Source organism: Micropterus dolomieu, linkage group LG19 (genome assembly GCF_021292245.1).
Source record: "Micropterus dolomieu isolate WLL.071019.BEF.003 ecotype Adirondacks linkage group LG19, ASM2129224v1, whole genome shotgun sequence".
NCBI lineage: Eukaryota > Metazoa > Chordata > Actinopteri > Centrarchiformes > Centrarchidae > Micropterus > Micropterus dolomieu.
Window position 1 is genome coordinate 5182193 of NC_060168.1, and position 16280 is coordinate 5198472.

The 16280-nt window shown below is 41.9% G+C and overlaps 2 protein-coding genes across 8 annotated transcripts in view; one reads left to right on the top strand and one right to left on the bottom strand.

Annotated features, from left to right (window-relative positions):
• The window catches only part of LOC123957783 (tectonic-1-like), a 19717-nt gene extending 11390 nt beyond the window's left edge, over positions 1–8327 (top strand). The window contains exons 8-15 of one of the 6 annotated variants that reach the window (XR_006821893.1): positions 5544–5681; positions 5939–6064; positions 6674–6759; positions 6912–7049; positions 7152–7305; positions 7470–7505; positions 7781–7928; positions 8025–8040. Coding sequence is in view for 4 of the 6 variants with exons in the window: in XM_046030841.1 (XP_045886797.1) it covers positions 5544–5681; positions 5939–6064; positions 6674–6759; positions 6912–7049; positions 7152–7305; positions 7470–7505; positions 7797–7928; positions 8025–8171 (957 nt within the window). In the remaining 2 variants the exon portion in view is untranslated. Of the gene's footprint in view, positions 1–5543; positions 5682–5938; positions 6065–6673; positions 6760–6911; positions 7050–7151; positions 7306–7469; positions 7506–7780; positions 7929–8024 lie in introns of all 6 variants that reach the window. The other 5 variants (XM_046030841.1, XM_046030842.1, XR_006821894.1 and 2 more) reach the window with 5 other exon arrangements.
• A 239-nt stretch (positions 8328–8566) lies between these two features.
• hvcn1 (hydrogen voltage-gated channel 1) lies at positions 8567–12679 on the bottom strand. Of its 2 annotated transcripts, none has more exons than XM_046030846.1 (6): positions 12537–12679; positions 11061–11276; positions 10249–10353; positions 9948–10179; positions 9047–9159; positions 8567–8713 (listed from the first exon to the last, which is right to left on the bottom strand). In XM_046030846.1, exons 2-6 carry the CDS (start codon positions 11232–11234, stop codon positions 8657–8659), a joined length of 681 nt encoding a protein of 226 aa, XP_045886802.1. In that variant the 5' UTR covers positions 11235–11276; positions 12537–12679; the 3' UTR covers positions 8567–8656. The 2 variants fall into 2 exon arrangements, with proteins under 2 accessions (XP_045886802.1, XP_045886803.1); XM_046030847.1 differs by lacking the exon at positions 12537–12679 and adding an exon at positions 11538–12491.
• Between the last annotated feature and the right edge of the window lie 3601 nt (positions 12680–16280).

The following is a 16280-nucleotide window of genomic DNA, read 5'->3' on the forward strand; positions in this document are numbered from 1 at the left end:
CTCACCAAGGCTCTTCTCCCCCGATAGCTCAGTTTGGCCGGACGGCCAGCTCTAGGAAGGGTTCTGGTCGTCCCAAACGTCTTCCATTTGAGGATTATGGAGGCCACTGTGCTCTTAGGAACCTTAAGTGCAGCAGAAATTTTTTTGTAACCTTGGCCAGATCTCTGCCTTGCCACAATTCTGTCTCTGAGCTCTTCAGGCAGTTCCTTTGACCTCATGATTCTCATTTGCTCTGACATGCACTGTGAGCTGTAAGGTCTTATATAGACAGGTGTGTGGCTTTCCTAATCAAGTCCAATCAGTATAATCAAACACAGCTGGACTCAAATGAAGGTGTAGAACCATCTCAAGGATGATCAGAAGAAATAGACAGCACCTGAGTTAAATATGAGTGTCACGGCAAAGGGTCTGAATACTTATGACCATGTGATATTTCAGTTTTTCTTTTTTAATAAATTTGCAAAAATTTCTACATTTCTGTTTTTTTCTGTCAAGATGGGGTGCTGAGTGTACATTACTGAGAAATAAAATGAACTTTTTTTGATTTTTGGAAAATGGCTGCAATGAAACAAAGAGTGAAAAATTTAAAGGGGTCTGAATACTTTCCGTACCCACTGTAAATCGGTCATAAAATGTTATCTGATGCTCCGTACTTGTATAGTGCCTTTCTAGTCTTTTCGACCACTCAAAGCGCTTTTACACTACATCTGCATTCACCAGGGTTGACCCTGCTCTACCTCCTGCTCTTCATCTAATGCTTGATTTATACTTATATGTTGAATATGCCGAAAACGTTGCAAACCATTGCAAAACGTTTTGAGATTGAATTTGCCCAAGAGCAGTGCGTTTGACATCATGCGGCGCTGCACTGACTTAACATGATGCTGGATAGGGTTGTTCCGATTGGCAATTGGTCGCTTATCGACGATTGAAGGGATGATCATCGATTGTTTTTTCATGCGCCAATATTAAGGCGATTTTAACTAACTTACTATCAGACATAAAAACAGTCTCTAGAATCTGCACCACACTGCAGTGTTTCCCATTCATTGATTGATTGATGTGCGACACGACACGCCACAATGTCACACCACGCCACATACTATATACTATTTACTAAGTAAAATCATAAATCATTGTATAGATTCTCTCAGCACCTCTGCTTGCTCACTCGCTCCCCCTCCCTCCATCTCTCTTTCTCTCTTTCTCACAAACACATTGAAACGGAGCCGTGTGTTTATAGAAAAACTAACGCATTGAAATTAACTCTGAGAAGTTAGTCTATCTATTTTCTTAACACAACGCTGTCAATGTCAGAGACGGATATGTTAACGTTACAGCCGGGTTGTCAAGGTTGACACGGTGTACATAGCTGCCATCGATTGCACCCTCCTCCCTGCCGCATGTGCGCGCCGCCTCAGTTACACTGTAATTCTGTGGGAAACACTGTACTGTGCATTTACAGATGTTTCTGGTGGTTTCTCTTAAAGCTAACAAGCCTATTTCTTCTGGAAATTCACTGACTTGCTGCAACGTAACGTCGCCCCCTGGCGATTAGATCCCCAATCGGTGATCTCAGGTAGCCATGATCAGAGGATATGAAAATAGAGAAGATTGCCCAACCCTAATGCTGGACTTAACATAAGACATGCTGGTTAGAAATTGTGTCCAACTTTTGCAGGTGCTACAAAATGTACCATGTCACATGACATTAAAATCTCAGGGGAGCAAGGCGATTGCAGTCCGATGGCCGCAGTTGCTTTTCTCCAGCTGCACAAAGTTGGAACCACCTTTTGCTTTTTAATATACTTTATTAAATTATTCAAACTGGGATATTTAACAATAATATAATCAAATAACCAACTTTTGCCTGATCGCACCATTTGCAAATTCAAAGACAGTCATTGAGACAATCAAGTCAGCAAAAGTCAGCCGCAGTCATTTCGACGCACTTAATACCAGAGGAGCGTAAGACTGACAGAAAAAGAAGGATCACAAATCAGCAGTGAAAAATGTTAAACAGGGTTAATAGATTCATGATCTCGATAGCTTTCCTGTTTTTAAGAGTATAGGATTGTTCTGATGTACTGTTTCAAAAAATGGCAAAGGAAGGCTTATGATTGGAGAACTTTGATTTATTGTCTTCATAGAAATACCTTGGAGAGATAATAGTGACGCAACATTTTAAAAGACACTTCCTTAACCTTATTTAAAATTAGATATTTGGAAGGTAAGCCCCTAATTTTCTTCCAGTCCAGGTCTAAAGTATGTTTATTCCAACAATGAACAACATTTGGAACCGAGACTTTATTGTTGAGACGTGTAGTTACATTTTTGGGGCGGTAGGCTACCTGGCTATGTGTAGGCTACACCGTAGATTCGACAAAGAAGTAACACAGTCACAACAATAGACAAACACAGTCTGCTTAAACTAAATCCACACAAACAATTATATGTTTTCATGTTTTATTGAACACACCATGTAAACATTCACAGTGCAGGGTGGAAAAAGTATGTGAACCCTTGGATTTATAACTGGTTGACTCGCCTTTGGCAGCAATAACCTCAACCAAACGTTTCCTGTAGCTGCGGATCAGACCTGAACAACGGCCTCTGTACAAAACTGTTTCAGTTCAGCAATATTCTTGGGATGTGTGGTGTGAATCGCTCTCTTGAGGTCATGCCACAGCATCTCAATCGGGTAGAGGTCAGGACTGACTGGGCCATTCCAGAAGGCGCATTTTCTTCTGCTGAAGCCATTCTGTTGAGGTGCAGCAATGTCTTATTTGGACAGCAGTGGCTTCTTCCATGGTGTCCTCCCATAATCTCCATTCTCGTTGAGTGCTTTAAGTATCATAAAGTCGTCAACAGAGATGTTTGCATGTTCTAGAGATTTCTGTAAGCCTTCAGCTGACACTCTAGGATTCTTCTTAACCTCATTGAGCATTCTGCACTATGCTTGTGCAACCATCTTTGCATGATGGCCATACCTAGGGAGAGTAACAGAGCTGAACTTTCTCCATTTATAAATAATTTGTCTTATTGTGGCCTGATGAACATCAAGGCTTTTAGAGATACTTTTGCAACTGCTCAGGTAAAATCTAGGATAGTTACATGCACGCTATGTGGCAATATGCACCTGTCCAAAAGTTAGATATGAAGACCTGTCAACGGGCTAAGGTACCCCATCTCAGTTTCCCCCTCACTGTGCGTGCTGGGGGACCTAACTGACATTAGTACAGAGGTTGACACATCATACATGCTTCTCACTGCCCTGTGCATCGCCAAGAAAACTATCCTCATGAACTGGAAGGCCAAAAAGAATTTAAGTATTATCTAATATTAGGGCTGCAAAAGTTATGAAACCGAGAACTAAACCGTGGTAAAAAAGGCCACGGTCTCGTGCCGTGGTTCCAAGAGACAGAACCGCGACACACCCACTCCCTGAACTGTTAAGCTCCCATTAAGACAGTGTAACTGTGGCGGCGGCCGGTGAGGGGATGGGGGCGGTAGCAGTGTAGATGTATTTGTATTGACAGTAGGTTATTGTAAGTAACTTCCCACCTTATTTTAGTGTTTATTTGCTACTTGAATCTGCTTCTCTTCTCCCCACACTCGCATAAACACACACACCTAGCCTGCACCTCTGGTCTCTAACGGCAAACACGCTGGCTTGCTCCACCTCTTTCAGAATCAGCTTTATTGCCAGGTATGTGTACACATAAGAGTAATTAGACTCTGGATTGTACATTGCTCACGATGTGTTTACTCATACAAAAATACAAAATCACAATAATAAAAATAAAATCAGACAGACTTCAGTGTAGACAACACAAATATACACACTATGAACAAAAACAATATAGACATATTGACAAATAGAGCAGTGAGCAGAGTGCAAAGGATGCAGGAGTATGTACATGTTGGAGGTGGATGTGATATACAGGTACATATATATTTACACAGTGCAATGAAGCATAGTGCAAAGGATGCAGGAATGAATAAGTATTTTGTGCAGGAGTAATGACTCGAGGTAGGTGGATTAGGTATACAGTTTATACAATATGACAATATAACAATGAACAGCTCTGATATAGAGAATGGTGAGTAAACAGGTGGCTGATTAGAGACAGAGTTTCTGGGTTATTGCACAGGAATTGTTCCTGACACCGTGAGTCAGAAATCAGATGTTCATCAGAGTGATGGCTTGTGGGAAAAAACTGTCTCTCTCTCCCTGTGTGTGTCTCTGCTGACTTTTTCCATTAGCAGTACGTTTCATAAAGTAGCCGTGTTTAATAAACTCATCCGTGATTCAGTTTTTAGGTGCGCTGCATGTGGATCAATTTGGGGGTGGCGACCTCCTGGCCTTTCTTCCGGGGGGTCCGCGCTGTCCCTCCGGGCCGGTCCGCCTTGCCTTGGTGGGGGTTGTAGCCCCCCTGGTGTGGGGCCATGGGCTTCCGCTCATTTCTGGGGCGGGTAGCATGTCCTGTTGTCTCCTCTGCTCGCGGGGGCCCTGTCATCCCTGGTTCTCCCGCGGTCTTGCTCTCTGGCTGCGGGGACTACCTGGTGTGGCTCTCTGCCGTTCCCCATGGTGCCCTGGCTGCTGGCTGTCTTACCTGCCTGCCACTGCGGTACCCACGTTCCCTGACAGGCTTTTATATACACACACACACACACACACACACACACACACACACACACACACACACACACACATTTACATTAACATATTTTGCTGTTTTTTTTCTTTTCTTTCTTTCAAACTTAAAATTGGTGTGTGTTTCTTATAAGGCAGGGCAGCTCTTACCAACACCTCCAATTTCGTTTCGTTGATTGGACTCCAGGTTGGCTGACTTCTGACTCCAGTTAGCTTTTGGAGAGGTCATTAGCCTAGAGGATCACATACTTTCCACCCTGCGCTGTGATGTGTTCAATAAAAACATATAATTGTTTGTGTGGTATTAGTTTAAGCAGACTGTTTGTCTATTGTTGTGACTTAGATGAAGAAATCCAGGTAATTCCAAAGTGTTCACATACTTTTTCCTGCGACTATATAATAACATATCTTTAAAATGGACACCAATGGCTGTAATGTTGGTTAAACACACTGAAACAATACAGATGCTGCGTCTCAACTCAGTTAGTACACTTCCATGTACTTGCAGTGCCGTGTATTACACATGTAACTTCTGCGGCCGAGTCTGCCTCTCACAGATTGGACTATACAGCCACAGCAGACGCTGTTCTACAACCTAAAACCCAACCACAAGAAATCTATGGTCTTCCGAGACTGCAATGCCAACAATAGGTTAATTAGCACTAAATACAAAGCACATCTGAGGGCGATAGGAATGTCATTAGTTTAGCAGGAATTTGGTCATAAATCAAAGTACTGGACATATTCCATATATATCCTGTGGGTGGCGCTAGATAAAAAGTCAGGTGATTACCAAAGTTATTAATGGTACCAAATGTCATGGCAGTCCATCCAATAGTAGAGATGTGAAACATGTTGACTAATGTGGGTGTTTCTGATGTTGCTGGAGGTTGTTCCTGTGGAAGTGGACTCGGTTGTCCTGCAGTCTGTAGATGGGACTCAGACTGAGCTACAGATAAGTGGTGGAGAAAACCTCACCCCTATTCTCCTGAACCAGGTCCTCTGTGCTAATGTGGTGTTGAAGGTGAGTCAACCAGACTCCCACACGTGTTCTGAAGTACTTCGATTAAAATATGCCGACTTTTTCTGGTGACACATTACAATTGTGTAGTATTTGCCCTGAAGTACTGTGTTCTTGTCAAACAAAAATGGAGATTATATCACACACAGTACATGGAAAGTACTGTATATTGACATTGCAGATATAGAATGAAAACTCTTATAAGAACATAAAAATGTGTTATTGTCTGCTGGACCAATTAGACATTTTTGTCTCTTTAGGTTGTCTTTGTGATTAAGTACAACCCAGCTGGGGAGATAGTGAATGTGACGGTGTCTCTGGTGCTTGGGTTTGTTCGTGAAGCTGCGCTGCCCCTGGAACAGGAGTTTCAGATCACATTTGTCCAGGTAGTGTCTCAACAAGACATTTTGAATTTATCATGGAGTCGTGGCTTTTTTCTACACGAGGAAATCTGGGACACCCCTGTCCCAGTACTTTTGTCCAAGGCTTTTTTTTATGGGGTGGTCTTTCTTAAGGGAAATCTTAATGCTAAAACATACAATTTTTGACAACAGTTCTTCTAACCGTTTGTGTTTGGCCTTTTCCTCTTTCAATATGATAATGCACAAAGCCAGCTCCATAAAGACATTGTTTTCCCAGCCCTGACCTCGACCCTATCCAAGACGAAGGAGAATGTGTCCAACATCAGTGTCTGGCTACATTGCTCCAGAAGGCTATATGTTTGCCTGATTCTCTACTTTTTTTAAAAGCTGCAAAATTATTCTGTAGATGTACACTAATGAACCTTTCACTCATTTTTAAGGTTAAGTCCAAGGTACATTTATTTGTCATTCTACGACACAAGGCTGCACAATGAATGAAAGTTGTACCCCCCCTTCATGTTACACACAACCTTTGACTCTTGTTAATGTATGCAAACAGTAAATGTAATGTTATTGAAACGTCTTCTTTTTTTAGACGTGAGTAATGTACTTTGTCTCATGTCTAATTGACAGGAGGACGGGGAGGTAGCTGTCCAATACAGTGGAAATCCAGGTTATGTGTTTGGACGACCTCTTGTGTCTGGAACAAAAAGAGCAGAATATCCTTTACCTGCCTAAACGCTGGCTTTCCCCCACCCTGGTTTAATGATGTCCCTGGACAGTAGTAGTATGGGGTTAGGGGTACTTTGACCGTGTTTGATGGTCTGATGTGTCACAAAGCCAAGGATATGTCCTTAACTGTTGTCTTCACTGGGATTGCTAGAAGCACAGGCCCCAGAGACACACTGTCTCTTCTCCACAGTGCTGAGGACCAAGACTGTTTGCAGGGACCACATAGGCGCTCCCCTGTCCAGTTTGGTCTGGACTCTGTGGCTGGCTGCACATTAAGGCAGGACATCTTCACACCCAACCAATCTGGTCACTGTGGTAGAGGTACAGTGTTTCCCTCTGTCTTTATACATGTGTGACCGTGGCCTGTCTCTCCCTGCAGACTGGAGGATGCTGTCAACTGCTCCCTGGTCTTTCAGGTGCTTCTCGATGTTCTGAGAGGACCAAACTATCCCCAGTATGTGGCTTCCTTTGGAAACTCCCCGTTAGACTATCCACTGGACTGGGTGCCAATCAAGAACAACTTCAGTCCCCAGGTGAGCACAGTATGAAATACAAGAGTCTCAGGTCTTGAAAGTGCTCTAGTCAAATCCTGAATCTGATTGGAGAAGTTTAAGCCATGTCGGAGGAAGTCCAGTACATATTTAATGTCCACAATAAAATATCTTTCAGCATTTTAGTGACATTTTATTTGTGACAGTTTGTGAGACAAAAGGAGGCTGTTAAAGTCAAGAAGGTAAAAAAAAAACCCATCTATTCTGTCAAAGTCAACGCTGTTTCTTCTTTTCTACATTGCCTTTTTTCCCCCCCAAGTTTTTGTTTGGATATTATTTCTTCATCTATTTATTTTATGCACTCCCTTTTTTCATTACTGGAGGTGGTCACTCAGTGTGTGGTTTCCATTCCACAAACACTTAGTGTGGTGACTTGAATGAAATAAATGTTAATTCATCTGTACACATTTTCACATTTAGTAGAACATGCTTTAGTTGTGAGCCAACAGTCCAGCAGTATGTTTGATTTGCAGGATGCACAGAGTTGCAGCATCCCATTGTCACTTCACTTAGATATTGAATGGACTACATATGGATCTTTGGTGAACCCCCAACCTCAGATTGTGAGCATCAAAGAAGTAATCCAAACCAACACCAGCAGTTTGGTAAGACTCACTTTTCTATAAATACTGACAGGACACTAAGAACAATTAAAAGATACGTTGCAGTGTGATCGTGTCTGCTGCCTGTTTCCCCCACAGGCCCTGTTACCTGGAGGCAGCAGCATCCTGTCAATCAGGAGCTCAGTGACCTTCATACCAGTTTCTGCTGCCGCTCTTCCTGGTTACAGAGCCACGCCCACCATCAACGCCCAGCTGCCCTTTGACTTTTTCTTCCCTTTTGTCTGAACAGTCCGTGCAGTAACATTTACCATGCACACTGGCACGTGGCATTTATGACAACAAGCACTGTTTTTTACCTTTTAACTGTGTATTTTGTGAATAATGTATGTAGGATTTTTTAAAGATTATTTATAAAAATTTTTAATAAACAAAATCACTTTACTTAAATCTCTTTTTCTTACACAACATACAGTACTTTTAAATGTCACTAAGCAGATGCAAATTTAGTTTTATGTACAAGTCATCAGACTGGGGAATGTTTCAAATATTTACCAATATTTACCATTTCACTGGTTTCCATCACTACGATGACTAGAAACCTGGATATGGATCTACTGATACACATATTGGAAAAAAAGGCTTTCTCTCCAGTAACAGTAAGTCAGAATACTAAAATAAGATCATCTTGGAATGTATATTTGAAAATTAAAAGAAAGGTACACAGTATCAATGAGAGTGAACAGTAGCTCCACAACAGTTAGCATGATGAGTTAGAAGTCTATGTCGTGCTTCTTCAGGAGGGCCTGAAGCTTCTGGTTCTCTTGTTCCTAGGATAGACAGACATAGAGAAGAGTCAGTCATTCACAGCTTCCACACCTCACTGTCAGTTCAACTGTGTTGGCCCAAATGTGATGGATTTCTGTCTTAGTTAGGATGATGTACTAGAATAATAGAAATACTTGTGTCCAGATCCCCCAAGGTTTTGTGCAGGGAACATGCATCATGCACAACCTACTTCTTGGGGTCACAGCATTCACTTTGGTGAGTACAGTGTCATCATGACTGACAGAAAAAATTGCCAGAACTACAAAAATAAAACCTGAGTTGTGATAAACTGTTAAGGAGTTAGTATTTAGTGTAAAGCCGTCGTCAGGAATCACCAGTTTATCACTGCGCTCCTGCAGCTCTGTGACTCTTTGAACGAGGTGGTCATAGCTCTCCTTCAACTTGTGGATCTTTTGGTGTGCACGTGTCTTCACAGACACCAGGATACCTGCAACACATTCAAACACAGTCATCTCCCATTGGCTTCTAGTACCATTCTCTGTTTGAGAAGCACATTTTCACTGCAAATGTGAGCAAAGCCTTAAAAATTCAATCAAGTAAATTTATATAAACTACCACACTAGGTCTGAGACGACCGGTGGAAGGAGTCCTATATATTCACTTTATCAGTCCATGGTCTTAATAGTAACCATCATCATCATCAACCCATCTGTATCCATAGAGACAATTCTAGAAGTAGTACTAAATATACTGTATTTTACAGAAGAGCTATTGAGTCACAAATTATCACTTAAAGCGAGGGTAGGGAATTTATTAAAAGGTCCAACTGCATTTGAGTCTGAGAAAATGAGCCTTCTTCTTACTTGATTTATCACCTCTGTAAACACTTTCCTAATGAGACAACCACGGCAACCTGTCAGTCAGGATTGAGGCAACTGAGTACTGCCAGTGTTTTCGTCTTTTTGGCCCTTACACAGTGAACTCAAAGCTTTAAAATGACATCACAGTGACTACGCCCACTTCTTTTATACAGTTTATGGGTCACACCGCCCACACTTGTTGCTCGCTCACCCCTCTGTTGCATTTTTAAAAGTATGCTGCAAGAGATGGTTTAAGCATTATTTAAAGGTCACTGCAAATAAAGTCTTGGCCCCGACACAAACCACATACTTTTCATTCAAAATGACGAATTTCACTGACTGGCGATGAGTTGCAGCTAAATCATGTTATTTTGTCCACACCTTCGAGATGCTTTTAGGCATAAGTGTTACTGACCGTTGATAATCCTGGCCACCCTCCAGAGTCGCAGCAGGATCAGGAGACCCACCCCATCAAAGGCGTCCTCATGGAAGATGTAGACAATGTCCAACACAAAGGAAAGTACCACCACCAAACCATCAAATATCTCAAACTTGTGCTGAAAGAACTCCAGGCGGTAAGCAAAGAGCTTACCAGCCAGCTCCACCATGAAGAATGTGAGAACAGCCAAACTCAGATAGTGAAACACCTGCAAAAAGTAAATGATATTATATAAAACATCTTGATAATAATGATTTACTTATCATATGTGTCTCACCTCAGGAGCAATGTGGCCATGTTCCAACTGGATAACGGACAGATCTATAAGCAGCTCCGCCAGAACAAAGATGGCATCCAGGATTACTAAACACACCACCAACACCTGGAAGCAAAGTCAGACAATCAGCTGACAGTGCCTCTCTTTATGCAGCAACTGTTCAAAATCATTTAAGCAATGCACCAATGTTACACATCAGTGTGTTTCCTGTCATTCTACCGCATGTTTTAAAGTAGAATATAGCCTTTAGTGTCTCCAGAGGGAGCTGTGTGAGGTCTGATTAATGGAATGTCTCCTGAGTCAGCGTGGGTTGGGGCTGAAGACTACAAGTTTGAAACTGAAACAGGTTTGTTGGTTTGGCATCAGAAAGACAAAAAGCGAGCTCATCAGACCTCTGTAGCCTGACTGAGATAAGCAGCTCAAGGTTACATTAGCCACTACTAGCATAGCACACCTGAGTCAGACCAAACTGCAGGCAGTTGTGTTGCATTGTGGGTAATGTAAGCACAAGGTTTTGACAAGGGAAAAGGATGTCCGTCGTGTGTCTGATATATGTGGAATTTTCAAACAAGCAAAAAAAGCCAACGTTTGCTGGTTCCAGCTTGTCATGTTCAAACAGTGTTTTCTATCAGAACATTGAATAATGGTCAGACGACAACAAGCAATCTGTTGTCACCTTGGAATGATGGGTATTTTTCCTATCTGCTTTTCAGTGGCATCAAAGTAGAAAAACCATGACACTTGCTTTCAAAATGATGGATCAATGATGTTGATCTACCAACAGATGCATTGAAAAGACCAGAGTGGCATACCTGGAACCGATCGGACCTGTAGAGCCTTTGCAGTGAATCCCTGAAGGTCAGTGTTGTTGGAAACTGGCCTGTGGCCGGACTCAGCTCCTCGCTGGCCACATACAGCTCTTCCTCCTCCAACTGGACTGCATGCTCATCACCCACAGTGGTGAAATACTTCAGGTACCGAGCCATGACAGCGGGCTCTACAAAAGGAGTGGTCCCACCACGGCTCACCTCAGAGGGAAAAATTAAAGTGTGCATTTCAATTTAGTGACATGTCAGCAGCAGTACAGCAAGCTTACATAGCGGTCTCTATACAACTTCAAAAACTGCAACTTACAAAAGGTTTTTATGCTGTTTTAGGAAACAAAATAACAAAATGATGCATCTCTTTTAGGAAACCACATTAAAGTGTTGCTCCAAACATATTTTGGACATGGTGTTGGATAGTAATTATAGAGTTTATGTTAGCAAGATAATTAGCATGAAACATACCTGTTTGCTATGAAATATCAAGCCTGTAGGAGCTGCTGTGGCTGCAGTATTTGAAAATGTGCACTAATGTAGGTCAGTGAAGCTGTTTCTACTGTCTTCCACCCTCAGCTATGTAACATGCTTAAATGTCACCATGTAGGCAGATCTCCCCATATTGTTAGACAATCTGAGTGTACTTCTCCTTTTTTCACAACCTTTTTTTGCAACATAGTATTAGGAAAGCAAAACATTTCAGTCTTCAGCAGGAAGCTGTAAGCAACCCCCCCAGACACACACACAATCCAAAAGCTACTGGCTGAGGAAAAAAGTCACGAGATTATTGACAGTTCAGATGGAAGACATCCATCGAGTATTCTAATAACCCCCCTTGTAAAGCGGTCAAACTGCCACCACATCCCCCCTCTACACAGGTGCATGACACCGGGACATGGGGAGTGTAGAACTCTGTAACTATAGGATGAACTGGACTGGAATCAGCACTGCGTGTCCTGCTGACAGATACAGAAAAAGCCATTCAACTTTCATATACCAGCTAAAAGCACAGGTTGACTTTCGCAAATCACCTTTCAGTCAAATGGTTTTACAATTATCACACCATATTTATCATTTTAACTTAATCTCAGCTGTGACATTTTTATTTTATATTCCTCCATCAAGATGTGGCAGAAATCACAGGAGAATCGACTTGGAGGATGAATTAGAATGTAAAGTAACAACAGCCGATTTAAAGTGAAATATAAATGAGCTGTAGCACTCGTAAAAAAGAAGACTTGTATGAGCTTGGTCTTGACTGGTGGATAACCTGTCCCTGTGTGTCGGCCAGCAGACTGAAACTCGTGATAAAAACATCCGTCTGATTCGGTTTTGCCAACCAAGCGTTTTTGCTGACAGTAACGTTATACAGTCTGGGTTTCGGGAGACGCAAAGATTCAGCCGTGAGCACTGAGGGTTTTACCAAGATACGATCGAGTAACAGTTCTATCGGATTAATTGTCTTACCTTTTTGTTCTCCGCTTTTCCCCTGAAGACTGTTAATGCACTGAGAGGAAAACACTTTGCCAAGTTAACTTCAAAAACTCCGCCTCCGCCTCAAACCAGCCCCGTTCTGTCCTGTCCACAGACAGCGCCCTGACAAGCACGAGAAACAGTTTGGAGGTTTTATGTTGACGCGCTTGGCTGTAAAATTACACTTCGTAAACTTTAATTTCATTCATGATGCTCTTGTATGTGGGCGACACTGCTTATAATACAACACGCTACTTAACGTTTCCAGCACTGTCAAATCCACTAAAAGCCTCCTTACTTATAAATGCTTTGCTGATAAATGATATACATGCAGAATAAAAGTGTTGCGTCTGACATATTTCCCTGCAACTAGGGGCGGTAAAGTTAGTGGTCCGGACCACACCATAGACCAGGGGTCGGCAACCTTTCCTGTGATGAGTGTCAATATACAAAGAGAGAGGGGGTTGTTGCCAATTCTGTGGTCTGGTCGCTGCCACAGGGACCTCTGGCTGCTACCACAGTCTCTGAGGGAAGGCCCCTCTCTGTTCCTTGTCACAGAAATTGTGACATTAGAAAAATGTCACTTTCAAGTTTTTATACAGTGTATGGTTCCAAAGTAGGCCTAGTGACCTTAGATGATTTAAATGATCTCAACTGGCAGATGATACATTTTTTTGTCTAGTAGAGAGGAATGAATCGAAGCAATTAGATTTGTTGAGGAATTTTCTGCTATTTCAGGGTTAAGAATGAACTTGAACAAATCTGTTTCTTAGGCTACGACATAAGGAATGTGAACTATCAGAAGTTAATGGTATCCAGTGAAGAACCCAGTTACATACCTGGGTGTGATAAGAATGAAAATCTTGCCAAATAACCTAAACTTCAGCCGTATGATTAAACAAATAAGGAAAAGGTTCCAACATGCGGTGGATGAGGGATCTTTCACTCAATGGTAGATTTCTATCTAATACTGAGGGAATATATGATCTATGTATCCTTATCACTTGAAATGCCTACTGAATAGTGACGTGCGGATCGATCCTAAAGTATCAATATTTCAGATACCAACATTTCCTGCTCTAGGATCGATACTCATATAAAAGGATCGATATCTAAACTCAGTCATTTGGAGTGAGTGTGTGTTTTATCATAAGTATCTTACTGTCACCAGGACGGTCTAATTATAGGCTACTCGGTTGATACGAAATACTTTCCCTTCTGCCTGTCAAAGGCATGCTTGTGCTACAGCTCTGTGACGGAGCTTCTTTGACGTGAGCCGCTGTAGCCCTTTACATTTCCCGCGATTGAACACTGACTCTGGCTGACTGTAGAAACAGTCACGTCTAGGTGTATTTTAGCTGCGAAGGTAATAATGTTGCTCTTTGTGATGTGTGTGCAAAGACAGCGAAATACTTTGGCAAACTTCACTAAACACCTGAGATTAAGTCAAAATAATAATATGATGTTATGAAGCGGCAGTTCTGAGCAGGATATTTTCATTAGAATTAAAGAATTTGACAGTAGTCTAATGTCTTGTCATTATGCAGCTATTATTTTGAATTGGTAAGGCTACAGCTTACTCCTTATTTCTCTCATAAATACAGAAACGGGAGAGGGAGGTCACATTAAACCAGAAATATAATATGTAAAAAGTATTGGTATTGGTATCGGTATCGGCAATACCAGCCTGGGTATTACTTGATATTGGATCGGATAGGAATTAAGTGGTATTGCACATTACTACTACTGACCCCGATCGGGCCATTGACAGCGGCTATAGACAGGCAGGGAGACAGCTTCACACAGTGTTCAGAAGGTCTCTCACTCGGCCCATAGACTGCACCACCTAACATGCATGCAGAGTCTGTGATGCCGTGAATTTGGCCCTCGTGTCGCCCTGGACCAATGACATGTCGGCAATTAAGTGCCTGAATCTAAGAGACGGTTTTCAGTCACCCCGCTTTCAGTTGCAACCGTTCAGGAGGACACTGTTGTCACATCTTTTGTCTCTAGTTCAGAGGAGTTTTGCTGGACTTCTGGATAATGCTTCATTCATATTCTGGACTGCGTTTTCTTTCCTTTCCATATTCCGTGTGCGTCCTTGAGAAGTGAGTACAGTGTCTAGTTTGTTCGGTTCATCACGTGTGATGTTGCCGTGTGTTTTATCACCCTGGACCCGGAGTCCACCACAGTAAAAGCAGAATAGTGGCTGATGCAAGCAACGGAGAAAAAGGCAAGCTTCATTTCTAAGTGAGTTTTGAGCCCATTGATAATAAGGCAATGAACATTTGATTAATTTCATTGAAAAACTTATTTATAGTCCCTTTAAGGAAAGATATCCTATGCAACATAAAAAATGGAGGTCTGGAGGTTTTAAGTTTTGAAACCTTAAATAATACTTTCAAAAGTTAAATGGCTAACTTAGTTGATAAGAAAGACAACATTTATAACACCTTCCCTAATTAAGTAGTATTACATTTCTACTAAAATGTCGACTACAAAATCGATAAATTACCTGTAAAGTTATCAAACTTTTATGAACAAGCTCTAATGGCCTGATAATTAATACATAGTATTTTATTCAAGCACATGATTGCCGTTACTGTTCAGTTCAAAAACACCAAAGTATGAAGAAGACTTAGAGAACCAGACTTAATCTTTTATTTTGGAAACAGGAAGGAGGGCATGAGACGGGAGGCTCTTGGGTCGCTGCCACTAGGGACGCTGAATACAGTGGTCACTGCCTCACTGGTCGGTGTGGTCAATACCACTAGGGGCGCTAAAGAAAGTGGTCGCTGTCACACTAGTCCTTGTAGTCACTGCCACTAGGAGGCTGCAGATTCAGGACCCTTGCAATCCTGGGACCGCAGTTCTAGGACCGTAGTTCTTTTGCGACATCGCCATCTGGGGGAGTGGTGGTGGTAGTGCACAGCAACACAAAGGAGGTTAACCATGTCTGCCAGCACATCGGCCATGAGGCCCTCAACTTAGGTTTAAGCACACACTCGGTGATGGTTGTGGTAAGGGTAATTGGCTTCGGGGGGCTGTCAAGAGTAACATAGCTAGCCAGCCAGCTAGCTGGCAGTATCAACGTAAACAAGGGTCCTAGAAATGCAGTTCCGGTCCTAGGATTGCAGTCCTGAAACTGCAGCCTCCGGTACTGCAGCTACATACTACTCCAATAGAATGTATGGACCACACGGACCACTGCTCACTGCCACACAGATTACTGGTCGCTGCCACTAGGGGCGCTAAAGATAGTGGTCGGGACATCCACCCACACTGTAAATTGCAGTTTGTTTGGTTGTATCTACAGTAATACATCTAGCTATCTTTGGTCGTTGTCTGGGACCAGTTGCTCATTGCTTGAGTTTATGGACAAAAATAGCTAAACACTCCAAATTATAGTATTTAGTCAAATAATTATATTGTACATATTATTATAGATATAGATTATGATGTTTTTGCTGTACAGTTTTCTAACGTTTGTGTTATATGTATATATTATTTTGAACTTGTTTTTTGCAGTTACACAGTAGTTATTCAGTGATGCATCACAGATATAAATGTCCTATCAGGCAGTCCCTGGACATCAATGTTATTTATTTATTTAAAAGGGACAGAGCATATTAATGAACATTGTAATGCAAATATGTCAGATTTAGCCAGAAAGCTAGTTTTCATATGTAGTCCCCGGTAGGTCATTACAATACAGAGATCAATATAAGAAAGGTACAA

Bases quoted from the DNA above. Each gene is read 5' to 3' on its own strand.
- hvcn1 (XM_046030846.1), bottom strand. From the start codon at position 11,234: ATGGCTCGGTACCTGAAGTATTTCACCACTGTGGGTGATGAGCATGCA. The intron at 10,354-11,060 runs GTATGCCACTCT...CTTTGCTTCCAG, and splicing joins ACAGGTCCGATCGGTTCCAG to GTGTTGGTGGTGTGTTTAGT. The intron at 8,714-9,046 runs GTGATTCCTGAC...TGTCTATCCTAG, and splicing joins AGGAGCGCAGTGATAAACTG to GAACAAGAGAACCAGAAGCT.